At 35.7% G+C, this 15,099-nt stretch overlaps 1 protein-coding gene across 1 annotated transcript; it reads right to left on the bottom strand.

Annotated features, from left to right (window-relative positions):
• Nucleotides 1–8,529: 8,529 nt before the first annotated feature.
• LOC132556834 (lactosylceramide 1,3-N-acetyl-beta-D-glucosaminyltransferase-like) lies at nt 8,530–10,302 on the bottom strand. Its single transcript, XM_060221270.1, has one exon. It carries the CDS (start codon nt 10,300–10,302, stop codon nt 8,530–8,532), a length of 1,773 nt encoding a protein of 590 aa, XP_060077253.1.
• Between the last annotated feature and the right edge of the window lie 4,797 nt (nt 10,303–15,099).

The following is a 15,099-nucleotide window of genomic DNA, read 5'->3' as shown; positions in this document are numbered from 1 at the left end:
AATCCATTAGCGTGACGTATACATGACCCTGTATGTATAGCATCGGGTAAATACACGTAGTGTCATCAACAAAGTAAAATAGAACTCATACACGAAGAGATCTATAATGAGAATTTTCATGGATGACAGCCCTCGTGTATATCTATATAACCTATCTAATTGACTGCTCACCAGCTACCCACGACTGGTTTACATCGACAAAATTAAAACCTTCATCCTTAACACCGACTACTCACCAGCTACCCACGACTGGTTTACATCGACAAAATTAAAACCATCGTCCTTAACACCGACTACTCACCAGCTACCCACGACTGGTTTACATCAACAAAATTAAAACCTTCATCCTTAACACCGACTACTCACCAGCTACCCACAACTGGTTTACATTGACAAAATTAAAACCTTCATCCTTAACACCGACTACTCACCAGCTACCCACAACTGGTTTACATCAACAAAATTAAAACCTTCATCCTTAACACCGACTACTCACCAGCTACCCACAACTGGTTTACATCGACAAAATTAAAACCTTCATCCTTAACACCGACTACTCACCAGCTACCCACAACTGGTTTACATCGACAAAATTAAAACCATCGTCCTTAACACCGACTACTCACCAGCTACCCACGACTGGTTTATTACACCGACATCGTTCAAATCTTCATCCTTAACACCGACCACTCACGAGCCACACTGCTTTACGTCGACAACATCATAACCTTCGTCCTTAATTAACACCGACCACTCACAAGCCACACTGCTTCACGTCCACAACATCATAACCTCATCCTTAACTCCGACCACTCACAAGTTATGCTGCTTTACGCCGACAACATCATAACCTTCATCCTTAACACCGATTAATCACAAGCTACCACAGCTACACCTTCATATTCGCACACATAAGTGACAACTCAACGGTATTTTCTCTCATTTCCACCTGTGTCAGATAGGCCTGTCCAGGGCAATAAACATGGTCATGATAGACGTTTCTCTCATTTCCACCGGCGCCTGTGTAATAAAGCCTCGCGCGCGGAGTAATTCATAGTTTTTTCCCGCGCACTCATCGACTATGTCCTCGTCAACCGCTTCATCCACAAACACGCATAGTCGATTGGAGTCATTGTTTGCAGACTCGTATTAACAAAACTGTTCTATAAATATCAATATCACCAACCCTGGGACTCAGCCTTTCCGCCGTCGTCCACGTGTGATTGAAAGTGACAGTGACTAACTTTCCTCCTGTCGGTGTGGCGCGAAATGTGTGACGTCATCTCACAAGCAAACCAAGAATTCCATTCATAAATGTGTAAGATTTGTAAGATTACTATTGACAGTGAAGTAGTATTAATAACTTGACCAACATGTTCAAAGATGTAAAAAGTGTTTATGATATATTATACATTGAGCAATAGTAAATATTAAAAAGAAAAGTGTTGTTTTATTTTGTGTTTTAAGGCACTATATTTGAACGCGTACGCATGTCTCTGGGTGATATATTTGACAGGGTATTTGACCCAGCCCGCTTGAAGAAAAAACAGTTAAACACTGACGTTGGATGTTTACATTCAAAGTCCATATTATATTTTCGACCGCAAACATAGTTTGCAAAATTCGGGGATGGAGAATCTATTTCAGCATTTTTTATGTATATGGCCCAAGGAAAAAAATAGAAATCTGAAAAATGGCGGCGTCCAGTGATGGCTACCGCGAGGTGAGTGCACATATTTGATAATATGAGATTAGAAATGAGAGAAAAAAACTCTTCTATATGGGTATGAAGCCGAGGGTTTTTACCATATTTTGTGATCCCGAGGGTGGAATATCCCTATCCTACATACCCATATAGAAAAGAGTCTTATATTATTACACAGGCGCCTGTGTAATAAAGCCTCGCGCGCGGAGTAATTCATAGTTTTTTCCCGCGCACTCATCAACTATGTCCTCGTCAACCGCTTCATCCACAAACACGCATAGTCGATTGGAGTCATGGTTTGCAGGCTCGTATTAACAAAACTGTTCTTTAAATATCAACATCACCAACCCTGGGACTCAGCCTTTCCGCCGTCGTCCACGTGTGATTGAAAGTGACAGTGACTAACTTTCCTCCTGTCGGTGTGGCGCGAAATGTGTGACGTAAGTGACGTCATCTCACAAGCAAACCAAGAATTCCATTCATAAATGTGTAAGATTTGTAAGATTACTATTGACAGTGAAGTAGTATTAATAACTTGACCAACATGTTCAAAGATGTAAAAAGTGTTTATGATATATTATACATTGAGCAATAGTAAATATTAAAAAGAAAAGTGTTGTTTTATTTTGTGTTTTAAGGCACTATATTTGAACGCGTACGCATGTCTCTGGGTGATATATTTGACAGGGTATTTGACCCAGCCCGCTTGAAGAAAAAACAGTTAAACACTGACGTTGGATGTTTACATTCAAAGTCCATATTATATTTTCGACCGCAAACATAGTTTGCAAAATTCGGGGATGGAGAATCTATTTCAGCATTTTTTATGTATATGGCCCAAGGAAAAAAATAGAAATCTGAAAAATGGCGGCGTCCAGTGATGGCTACCGCGAGGTGAGTGCACATATTTGATAATATGAGATTAGAAATGAGAGAAAAAAACTCTTCTATATGGGTATGTAGGATAGGGATATTCCACCCTCGGGATCACAAAATATGGTAAAAACCCTCGGCAAGCCTCGGGTTTTACCACATTTTGTGACCCCTCGGGTGGAATATCCCTATCCTACATACCCATATAGAAAAGAGTCTTATATTATTACACAGGCGCCTGTGTAATAAAGCCTCGCGCGCGGAGTAATTCATAGTTTTTTCCCGCGCACTCATCAACTATGTCCTCGTCAACCGCTTCATCCACAAACACGCATAGTCGATTGGAGTCATGGTTTGCAGGCTCGTATTAACAAAACTGTTCTTTAAATATCAACATCACCAACCCTGGGACTCAGCCTTTCCGCCGTCGTCCACGTGTGATTGAAAGTGACATTGACTAACTTTCCTCTTGTCGGTTTTTGCGCGAAATGTGTGACGTAAGTGACGTCATCTCACAAGCAAACCAAGAATTCCATTCATAAATGTGTAAGATTTGTAAGATTACTATTGACAGTGAAGTAGTATTAATAACTTGACCAACATGTTCAAAGATGTAAAAAGTGTTTATGATATATTATACATTGAGCAATAGTAAATATTAAAAAGAAAAGTGTTGTTTTATTTTGTGTTTTAAGGCACTATATTTGAACGCGTACGCATGTCTCTGGGTGATATATTTGACAGGGTATTTGACCCAGCCCGCTTGAAGAAAAAACAGTTAAACACTGACGTTGGATGTTTACATTCAAAGTCCATATTATGTTTTCGACCGCAAACATAGTTTGCAAAATTCGGGGATGGAGAATCTATTTCAGCATTTTTTATATATATGGCCCAAGGAAAAAAATAGAAATCTGAAAAATGGCGGCGTCCAGTGATGGCTACCGCGAGGTGAGTGCAAATATTTGATAATATGAGATTAGAAATGAGAGAAAAAAACTCGGCAAGCCTCGGGTTTTACCACATTTTGTGACCCCTCGGGTGGAATATCCCTATCCTACATACCCATATAGAAAAGAGTCTTATAATCAACCATCCCCGCAAAGTGTCTTACCACACTCCTGTAAGACTAGATAAGTGAATAACTATTGAAAATCGGACCACTTTAAATCTACTGTATGAAACTTGCATATGATATATATCTGGTAATGTCCTGGTAATAGTAGGGGCAGAATCAAAATCAACTGAAAGAAAATCTGAATATACTGATTAAGACGAACACCGAAATGGAAATACTTTACACATTGATGTGCAAATTTCTCCACTATACAAGATACTGAATATCTCACTACCTTTATTTCTGTGCAGATTTTTAGATAAACCGAGGCATACGGTATCCTTTTACACAACATTACATTTTCTATCTTACATAAGTACCTTTTTATTCTAATGTCACTTAACATATATATGTCAATGTTATTTATCATAGATATGTCAATGTTACCTATCATAAGTATGTCAATTTTACCTATCATAGATATGTCAATGTTACCTATCATAAGTATGTCAATGTTACCTATCATATATATGTCAATGTTACCTATCATAGGTATGTCAATGTTACCTATCATAGATATGTCAATGTTACCTATCATAGATATGTCAATGTTACCTATCATATGTCAATGTTACCTATCATAGGTATGTCAATGTTACCTATCATAGGTATGTCAATATTACCTATCATAGGTATGTCAATGTAACCTATCATAGATATGTCAATGTTACCTATCATAGGTATGTCAATGTTACCTATCATAGATATGTCAATGTTACCTATCATATGTATGTCAATATTACCTATCATAGGTATGTCAATGTTACCTATCATAGATATGTCAATGTTACCTATCATAGGTATGTCAATGTTACCAATCATAGGTATGTCAATGTTACCTATCATAGATATGTCAATATTACCTATCATAGGTATGTCAATGTTACCTATCATAGGTATGTCAATGTTACCTATCATAGATATGTCAATATTACCTATCATAGGTATGTCAATATTACCTATCATAGGTATGTCAATGTTACCCATCATAGGTATGTCAATGTTACCTACCATAGGTATGTCAATATTACCCATCATAGGTATGTCAATGTTATTTATCATAGATATGTCAATATTACCTATCACAGGTATGTCAATGTTACCCATCATAGATATGTCAATGTTACCTTTCATATGTATGTCAATGTTACCTACCATAGGTATGTCAATATTACCTATCATAGGTATGTCAATGCTACCCATCATAGATATGTCAATGTTACTTATCATAGATATGTCAATATTACCTATCATAGGTATGTAAATGTTACCTATCATAGATATGTCAATGTTACCTATCATATATATGTCAGTGTTACCTATCATAGATATGTCAATGTTAGCTATCATAGGTTTGTCAATATTACCTATCATAGATATGTCAATGTTACCTATCATAGATATGTCAATATTACCTATCATAGGTATGTCAATATTACCTATCATAGGTATGTCAATGTTACCCATCATAGGTATGTCAATGTTACCTACCATAGGTATGTCAATATTACCTACCATAGGTATGTCAATATTACCTATCATAGGTATGTCAATGTTACCCATCATAGATATGTCAATGTTACTTATCATAGATATGTCAATATTACCTATCATAGGTATGTCAATGTTACCTATTATAGATATGTCAATGTTACCTTTCATAGGTATGTCAATGTTACCTACCATAGGTATGTCAATTTTACCCATCATAGTTATGTCAATGTTACTTATCATAGATATGTCAATATTACCTATCATAGGTATGTCAATGTTACCCATCATAGATATGTCAATGTTACTTATCATAGATATGTCAATATTACCTATCATAGGTATGTCAATGTTACCTATCATAGGTATGTCGATATTACCTATCATAGGTATGTAAATGTTACCTATCATAGGTATGTAAATGTTACCTATCATAGATATGTCAATGTTACCTATCATATGTCAATGTTACCTATCATATATATGTCAATGTTACCTATCATGGGTATGTCAATGTTACCTATCATATATATGTCAATTGATTAAGAAAAGCCACACACGTGAAAAGTATATTTTAATACAATTGCGAACAGTAAACCATTATAAATAGAGCTGTGAACCTTACTTTAACATGTTTTAGTGAACGCGACTAAGCACAAAACGAAACACATTAACGTTAAATCTGGAGAGTTTTTAGTTCATGAATGGAAATCAGATTCTGAAGGAAAAAACAGAAAGAGTCCCGGGAGATGCACGTTCATGTTGATTTCGTGAATTTTATTTTCCCCCTGCTGTATATTATTGAAGGAAGGGTGCTTTTGTTGTCCCTATTTCTGTTCTCTTATTAAAACCTGTCATTACCTGAATTAGACCTAGATTTTCTTGTCGTGTATCATCAATAGTACTCTTTCCCTGTATATCCATTAGTCTTGGTGTGAAAAAAGATACGTCAAAGATGGGAATCTTTTACAATTTGTTTTCTTTTAACTACTTGATTTTGGAGCTTTATTAGGATGTTCGAGGTTGCAAAGGTGACATATTTTAAAAGTATATTCTTACTATTGCTTGCACAGGAAAAAACCTTTACTAGTAAAACACCCCAAAACAACAACAACAACAATAACAACAAAACACGTATGTTTTCTCATTCTAATCATTGAAAGAAAAATTACAAACGACATGCAATCGAGAATGTTCATCTCCAGGTTGGAGAGATAACAACCATACACTTGTACACCTTAAAGTACATTTATCCACTTCCGGTTTTAGGTCAGGGTTGTGCATACCTATAACAATATATGTTTTTCCTTGGAATCAAAATAAGTTAATACATGTATACTTTAACAAAATACATTCAGATTTGTTATGTTTACCCACAGTCGAATAGAATTCACTGGAATAACAATCCAAGCTTAAAACCTTATAACATAGAAATAACCATACATTAGCAGATAGGTATTCTGGATTTAAACCTGTCCATTCAGACAGAAGTATTAACAAAGTGTGGAGAATCAATTTACAATGATATTGTGTGACACGTTTTACGGAGACATGTTGTTGGGATATAGTAAGGTAGCCATGACTCAACATTCGCTGAAGGCATTCAGGAATTAACCGGGCTTTTGTGTCTGCCATAGGTCAATGTTCGGTCGAACCTCTAGATTAAGATACTACATCATTATTTATTACTTTTATCAACAAAAGAATTAAGAAATTGATAGATTTTATTTAAAAACAAAACAAACATCAGGCAAAAGCCAACATTTGGCAAAGTTGTAATTTAAACGCCTGATAGAATAAACGAAGGCAAAAGAAGAAAATAAGATGTTCCAGAGGGGTAAGCGTCCCCTTTTCATCAATAAGCAACATTTCTTGTACGTGTTCAACAATTCCCTTGTCGATCTATAGTTATGGTAACCTAACGACGCCAGTAGACAAATTACTCCAACTGTAAGGGAGTTGTAAAACCACAAATAAACGAATCAATATTGAATCATCACAATTTATATATAATTATTAAGGAAATTTAATGTATAATTTAATATACACTATTTTTACCAATATTTATGCAACACAACAATGCATGCGTAATTATCAACATTAATATATATATCTGTTAGAGGATTGATATCACTGAAATAGTTACAACATCTACAGTTGGTGGTGACTGGACAATGATATGTCAAGCAGCCGTGTCGGCTTAGTAATGCGTGACATCAAGTGATCTAATATATTTACATGTAAAGCCTAGTTCTTCTAGTCTATGTTTTTGTTTCCAAATATAACATAGTTTGTTAGCAGGCTGACAAAAATCGAAGTGTTGAAGACTGTACGAGCAGAAACACAAGGATGAAATATCAAATCGGTTTAACTTGAACTCTATCCCTGCTAATGTCGTGTATGTGTGAAAACGTATCTCCTTTAATCTGAAAAAGGCACTTTCTGTGTGTACATATGTAAAACTCCAGAACTTTGTTATGAGTGAGTGAGATTCGTTATCAGGAGTTTATGATCTACGAATTAGGGAAACGTAAATCAATTCGGATTTTTACACGACCAAATGTTCCAGGCACAATGTCACACAGAAAATGCATAATCAAACACAGGCGGTGCATTGAAAACAACTTTAAACAAATGTAACGGGATACCAAAGCTTACATCCGTGCCGAAATATTTATCACTTTTGTTTGAATTTATCCAATACCTGTACATTGCCTTATTTTGATCTCTGCAATAAATGTACATTGCCTTATTTGGATATATCGTATACATGTACATTGCCTTATTTAGATATCTCCAATACATGTACAATTGCCTTATTTAGATCACTCCAATACATGTACCATTGCCTTATTTTGATCTCTCCAATACATGTACCATGGTCTTGTGTTTTATGCATTGCCAATAAATGGTCCAATACATGTTTTAATTATTCTTTTTTTGATTTTATGCATGGTATCCAAAGACTACCAGCTGAAATAAAAGCATAATGCAATGGATATATATTCAAAATACCTACAGGCAGTTGAAATATAGAACAATGACAATAAGAAATCGGTTCTTTATCTTGTATTCGAAAAAAAACCATTATATTGTAGTGAAGGGCAAGAATGTGTTAACACTTTAAGTATAACACATATCAAATGTATTATATATAAACATGTGTAAAAAATCAATAACGTCGATAAATAACAGAGATCAATCTTACATTAAAAAAATAATGATAATGATAAAATAAAGACACATCAAAGAGAACGCACTAGACGTGTGTATGACGGTGGCAATAGGAAACAGGTAGTCGTGAGAATGTTAACAAAAACATATATCAAATATTTATTAATTTCTAAACAGCATTATTCGATAAATTTATCCAATGAAGTATGTTATCTACGTGTTTCCGAAGTGCCTCCAATTCGTCCTTTAGGTAGGTACAGTATGCAGATTTCTCTACATCTTTGTTGACTAAAGATAAATGGCATTCCCACGCCTTTTTCAGCATGTGGGAAGACTTATAGTAGTGGGAGGCTATGAGAGTCTTAAACTTCTCCGAATTAGAGTAAGTCACATAAACATCTATTAAGTCTGTATGTATGGGAGCTATCCCGAGTCTACTGGCTAAAATACCAAGGTACACGTCCTCCATTACAATGGTTTTAGTGTACGGGATAATTGTGTACATTTCCACTACTGTTCTCATAGACATGACGATGCATCCCCCGAACACGTAATCTGGATAGGTTCTAAACGAATACTCACTTTCATATATTATCCATTTTTGAGTGTATTCGTTTGCAGTCTCTTTCCGAACGGGCAAGGTCTTCTCGTACACGTGCCCCATGTAAAGTCTATCGGCCTGAGACTCTGATAAACTCTGCAGGTACAGCGTAAGGAAATCGGTAGCTAAGTATATATCATCATCGATAGAAACAACGAACTCGGCCTTGTTGCAATGTGCCACTGCCCAATTGATGCCGCTGGTTGTCTTTAGTGTCAGGTTGTAGTAACTATCTTTGTAGTCCATCAGTAGAATGTCCTTGTACTTCGTGGATTCCAGTCTCAATTTCTTCATTGTACCTGAAGATTTTGGCACTCCTATTGAAAACACTGTTCTAATGTTAGGAAACCTCATCGGATCAGCCCATGTTTTACGTATGGTTTTTCTTTTATCGAAATTCTCCGGTGACGTTTTCACGATAAAGAGTAAAAACACCTTTGACGTCCTAACTGTTTGATCACACACATGAGTGGGATTGATAATCGGCTGATAAATCCATTTGTTGATGGGGTTATCGGGAAGGACGCCCGTTTGAACGAAATTACTCAATAGTTGTTGAATGTCTACTGTTTGTGGATACTGTTTTGGATCGAAGCTGGGAAGGTGGTGATTGTTCTTATTATTATATGCAAATAATTTCTCTTCTAAATCAGTGTTTAATCCATTGTCTTCCAGCTTTGCCAGTAGATCTGAAAGAGCTTTGATCAATGATTGTTGTTCCTTCTCTTCCTCGTTTTCCTCGCGGATCAAAGGTTCTTTCTCGAAAGTGTCATGTATTTTGTCATTTGACTTTTTCTGGATGATATCTTTCTTTTCGTTGTCAGCTGGAATAACACCTAATTCTTTTACAGTTTCTTTTTCAACGAATTTTTTATCGAATTGATTTTTTCCCTTTTCATGCAATAGTTTAGAATTACTCTTAAATAAAGGTTGTTTTTCACGAGCGTTTTTTACCTGTTTATTGCCAGGTTGCCCCCTAGCAGCGATATCATTTCCATCCTTCTCGTTCTTGCCCCTGTGACCAGAGCTCTTGTCTTCCTTGAGGTTTCTTTGGTTTCCTATCCCTGTATCTGTGTCTTGATCGTTGCTATTAAAATTGAATTCCACTTGTGGCTTGTTCAATCTACCAAGACCTGCAATTTCTCTCCAATACCGCGCATTGTCTATCTGTTCTCTATTCGTTTTCAAACTAGTTTGAAAAATACCTAGAGTTATCACACTCACAAAACACAGTGCGGCGATTATGCAAATGTAGGTGAACCTTCCCGACATAAGTTTTCTACGGATAAAAGCAGGTGTATATTTCCCGAGTTTTGTGACAGCATCCAGCATTCCCTCCATTGTGTACACCATCCGTTTACTTACACTTCAATGTGACAGGTAAAGAGTAGCAGGGTAGACAGAAATACTAAATACAGATGGTCGCGGTCTGCTTAACACACATTTACGTCCAAACTTCGATTTCAGTAAATAAGTAAACAATTCGACTGCCGGTAAACATACGTGCGGGAAATCACTGACCATGGCATGATAGCAGGTGGAATTTAAATACGGACAAAAACACACCTACAACTTTATAGTGGACTATCCACCTCACCTCTGTATATATTTTCTAGTATTTACCTACATAAGAAAGGATTAATCTGACACGGAGTGATGATATTTTTAGCGAAGACCGCCTCGAGTTATCGATGTATTTACGATAAATGTATACCATGTATTGAGGTCCTACCCAGCTGTGAACGAAAGTGATATCCGTGCTTTTTATTATCGCAACTTCAGCACGTTTTACTTGAGAGCATTAATGTATTTTCTTGCTGAATTATTTACTGTGCTTACTGTAGTTACACTTATCAAAATATCTAAAGAAATATAGAATTTACTAATCATGTATATCACAATATCGTGGAATAGTTCTCAATCGATTCATAATCAAATCTGAGTAAACAGCCTGAAGTTAACAGAATAGCAGTATTAGTATTCAAACACTGTAAAACTTCATATATGAAACTCTGACGAAAATTTACTGGTAGGGATGATTAGAAAATGGGTTGCCTTGATAAAAAAAAATGAAGTTTGCTATAGGTGTACGTTGGACCACAGGTAAATAAATTAGATTCGAAGACATCAAGAGAAAAGTCAATTTTCACATTTTCCACACGATGGCGATCATTGGAAAGTAATTTATTACGGTAGATGTAAAGAAATAAGATGGAAAATTCATTGATGAAAACAAAATCAGTATAGATAAATGTTGACACGAGAATTTAATATGATGATAACTTTATTACATATGTTTTCTTAATTATGATATATATGTAACTCGCAAAAGATTCGTCCATTTGGTCGATGACATTGGTGTAATAGGCACGAATATCCAGCAACATGTATTCACGATAAAACTGATATCACATGGGTATGGTCATGTTAATCAGTATTTTTGAACATATGCTGTCCATTTCATGAATATCCAGACGAAGAGGAGTGCTCCCCAGAACATCCTGAACACATTTTAAGCATTTCGGCTTGCAGCTACATACTTCAATATAATGAATTCATGACAGGCAATAGGTTTCGCGGAATGAATGTCCAAATCTGTTCTGAAGTATGCCATTGTGTTCTTTTGTAAACTCCAATTTGATGGTAACTCAAGTCCAGCACGGGCACGATGTATGCTTCACATTCGTGTCCACCTTGTTAGCTTGTCAGATGTTCCAGAATCGATGTATTAGACGGAGTATGGTAAGGAACAGTTCCTTGCTGATAAAGGTTTACAATCTATATCATATACATTGTCTTTTGGTGATCTTTAACTTGTCGGTGAAGACACCTGCCGTTTCGAAACACGATCTTATAATCCTAGTATTTAACAAATGTCTCCATTAAGATTTCTCGTATGTTTCTCTTGTTATTTCTAGTTGCGCCGGAACTGCGGTTATGTCCACACGTGATTTCACATGCCTTTTTACTGACGTCTTGCATTTCGCACAGTACCTCTTGAGTAGACAGTATGTATGGAAATTAGCCTTATTTTCGAGTGATATCGTTCTTAGCATATACCAGATAAGATAATGTGCTTAAAAACACAATATTGGAATCATACAAATCACCCTTGATTACTAAGATACTTGAATGTGTTACATCGTATACTTTATTTGTATTATGTGAACTAGAAGAAATACACACAAATTTTCTATTGGTAAAATGGTTCTAGCAACTAAATATCATTATGGCTTCAGTCTGGGCCTGGTTTTGTTTATGAACATCAGGTGTAAACTATACCCAACATATCACATCCTTAACAAACTATGTCAGTGTTTACATGTATGTATGAGTTTTTAGTTTGATCACGGTCTCGATCTAATGCTATGATCTCACAGAAGTCTGGTCAAGCATATTTGCGAGATAGGATTCATTCATCCGTGTCGATAGACGTGATCTAAACATTACGTATGTAAAGCAACAGAAGATTGTACAAAAGATATACTAGTGAATAACACCTTCCAAAGTATATTTTGGATAAGATACAGTAGAGCCAGGTAATACGGAAGCGTATTCCGGCCATGTTGTGTTTTATTTTAACTCGAAATTTCGTGACATCTCGAAATTTCGAGATGAAATAAAACACAACGTGCCCGGAATACCCTTCCGTAAGATAATGAGTCGGATGTGCCTTTTTTCTACTTGGTGTAGAAAGTGAGGTGACAGCCTTTTAACATAAACGTATGAAATAGATCTCTTCGGCGACACAGATTTCTGTCATTGAAAGGCCCTAACCGATGTTTGAAGTGTCAAGTTAGATAGCTGAAATGTTCACTTCGCATGCATCTCGTTTCATGTAAACAGGTATAGCTGTATATTTACTATTATGGAAAAAGTCTCCATTTTTGTTTCAGAATCTCGTCTTCTAAAACATGCACATGATATACGATCGCGACATATACAACAGATATTTACATACTTATGATTATGTCGATTTTTCAAACCATATGCAATAAAACATATAAAGATCCGTAGCATGAAACAATAAGTATTGTTGATGTAAATTAGTGACGAGTAGGGGCTTTCCTGAAGTTTGATTTCAAGGTCAATGAGTACGGTCCTAAATTTTTCAGATCGATCTTTTATCTTAACCGTAGGTGTATGGGAAAGGTACGTAGAATATGTGTGTGGTTAAGTATTATGAAGGGAAATTGGTCAGGTTTCCACTACACATATACACTCCTATCAGACATATCGCCTTGTGCCAGCTGGAGGCGGTATCCATTGTCCGAACAGTTACACAATCGACTTCACCTGTATCAGCTGGATAATGGTGTTTATTCACGGTACAATGGTAGAGAATATTGTTGATTTGAACATTAATTCTACTTATTCTACATAGCTACAATGATGAAGACTTTCGCAGTTCTAAAATATACACACCGTTCCCTGTCACTTTCTAGTAGATTTTTTTATTTTCTCGTCAGAATGACGCAGTTATGATGGAGTCATGTTATAATCATGTTTGGTACCAAAATTACACATATAAATAAATAATAATAATAAAAAAAACCACAAACAAACAAAATTTAAATCAACTATTGTAGAGCAATTTAATCCTGTATGGTTTAACATAATTAAAATTTAGGCCTTGACTGGGCTCCTCCTATAACTTAAACTGAAATGTTTCAACCACTGTGGATAATCAACATTATTCAAGCGAAGATATAGATATTTTGTCATACTCATGAAAAAGATATGACATTAACGGGAAACATAAGATATCCTTTATTTTTAAAGATAATGTAGAATGAACAGATTTTTATAAAAATTTGTCTCAATTTCAATGCACCCGAACTAATGCTATGAAAATATGACAGGTCAAAATGGGGACAGACATGAAAATTGAGTAATGTACTTTAAGCCATCTAGATTTCGGAAGACAATTGAAAACAGAGCTGCGCATCTTAATTTTAAGACAACAAGAAAATACCAATATGTCAAAATGATCACAATTTAAGCTCAAATTCAATAAAACAATGACAAAATGTGAACAAAGGTACAAAGGGAATAAGACCAGGTGTTCTGGAAGAGTAAACGCCTTCTGTTTCACAGACGATACTGGCAATAATTAAACTAACGACGTGTTCTCCACTCTGAACATTCTGGTGACCAAGAAAAATTAAAATATGCTAGAAAAAATCTCTACATAGCTGTATGTGTGGCCTAATCCTGAGTATTTGTATGTCTCATACTTAAGATGTAAATACGTTTGTAAACATTGTAACTTTTGGTTAGTTTGTTGTTATCTATTATGCATATCAAGTGAGTTACAACTACACATTTACAAAGGAGATCATTCTTATACAATAAAAATGGTGGATGAAAAAACCTAGTGCTTGCTGCTAAAGCAGTATCAATTTGAAAATTGAAGGAAAACTTTTTAATATCTATGATGTCAAATCCTAAAGTCAACAATCAAAATTCTTTAAGAAACATTTGTTATGGTATTAGATACACTTGTCTTGTCGAAAATGTTCTCCTACTTAATAAATACATGCTAAAACTAAGAGTTTTCTGAAAATTTAGTTATTTTGCCAATGCTAGTTAAAAAAAATAAAACATTATGATTTAATGTTGATTATCAGGAGTGAATTAGTTCATGTATTTGGTTTTGAGGTCACCTGAGCCGAAGGATTTGTCTTTAAAAAATCTTCTTCTCATGAACCAACAGTCAGATTAAGTTCATATTTGATATTTGGGGTCCTTATGGCAAGGTCTACAAAGCTTGCGAATGAAAAAAAATCGGATCAAAACGGCCCCACTAGGGGGCGCTCAAAAGGGTCAAAAATTCAACTTTGATCGATTTCAACCAAATTTGGTAGAAAGCATCCCTTAGTGAAGACCATATGAAATTAAGTTGAAAAAAGTGATAATGTCCCCTTTGGGGACCATAAGGGGTGTAAAAGGGGCCATATGTAAAAACCTTCTTTAAATGACTTCCCAAGAACTAGTGGATGGATTTTGACCAAACTTGGCACAAAGCATCCCCATGGGAAGCCGCTTCAAGTTTGCGAAGAAAAAGGGCGTGGCCCCAATAGGGGCCACAGGAGGGGGAAAATTAGGAACGAATGTTCTACACAAGGTCCTGGCAAG

Source organism: Ylistrum balloti, unplaced genomic scaffold (assembly GCF_031769215.1).
Source record: "Ylistrum balloti isolate Yb309-2 unplaced genomic scaffold, AGI_CSIRO_Ybal_v1 Utg370592, whole genome shotgun sequence".
NCBI classification, from domain to species: domain Eukaryota; kingdom Metazoa; phylum Mollusca; class Bivalvia; order Pectinida; family Pectinidae; genus Ylistrum; species Ylistrum balloti.
Note: the sequence above shows the minus strand (reverse complement) of the source record. Positions and strands in the feature narration are given on the sequence as shown.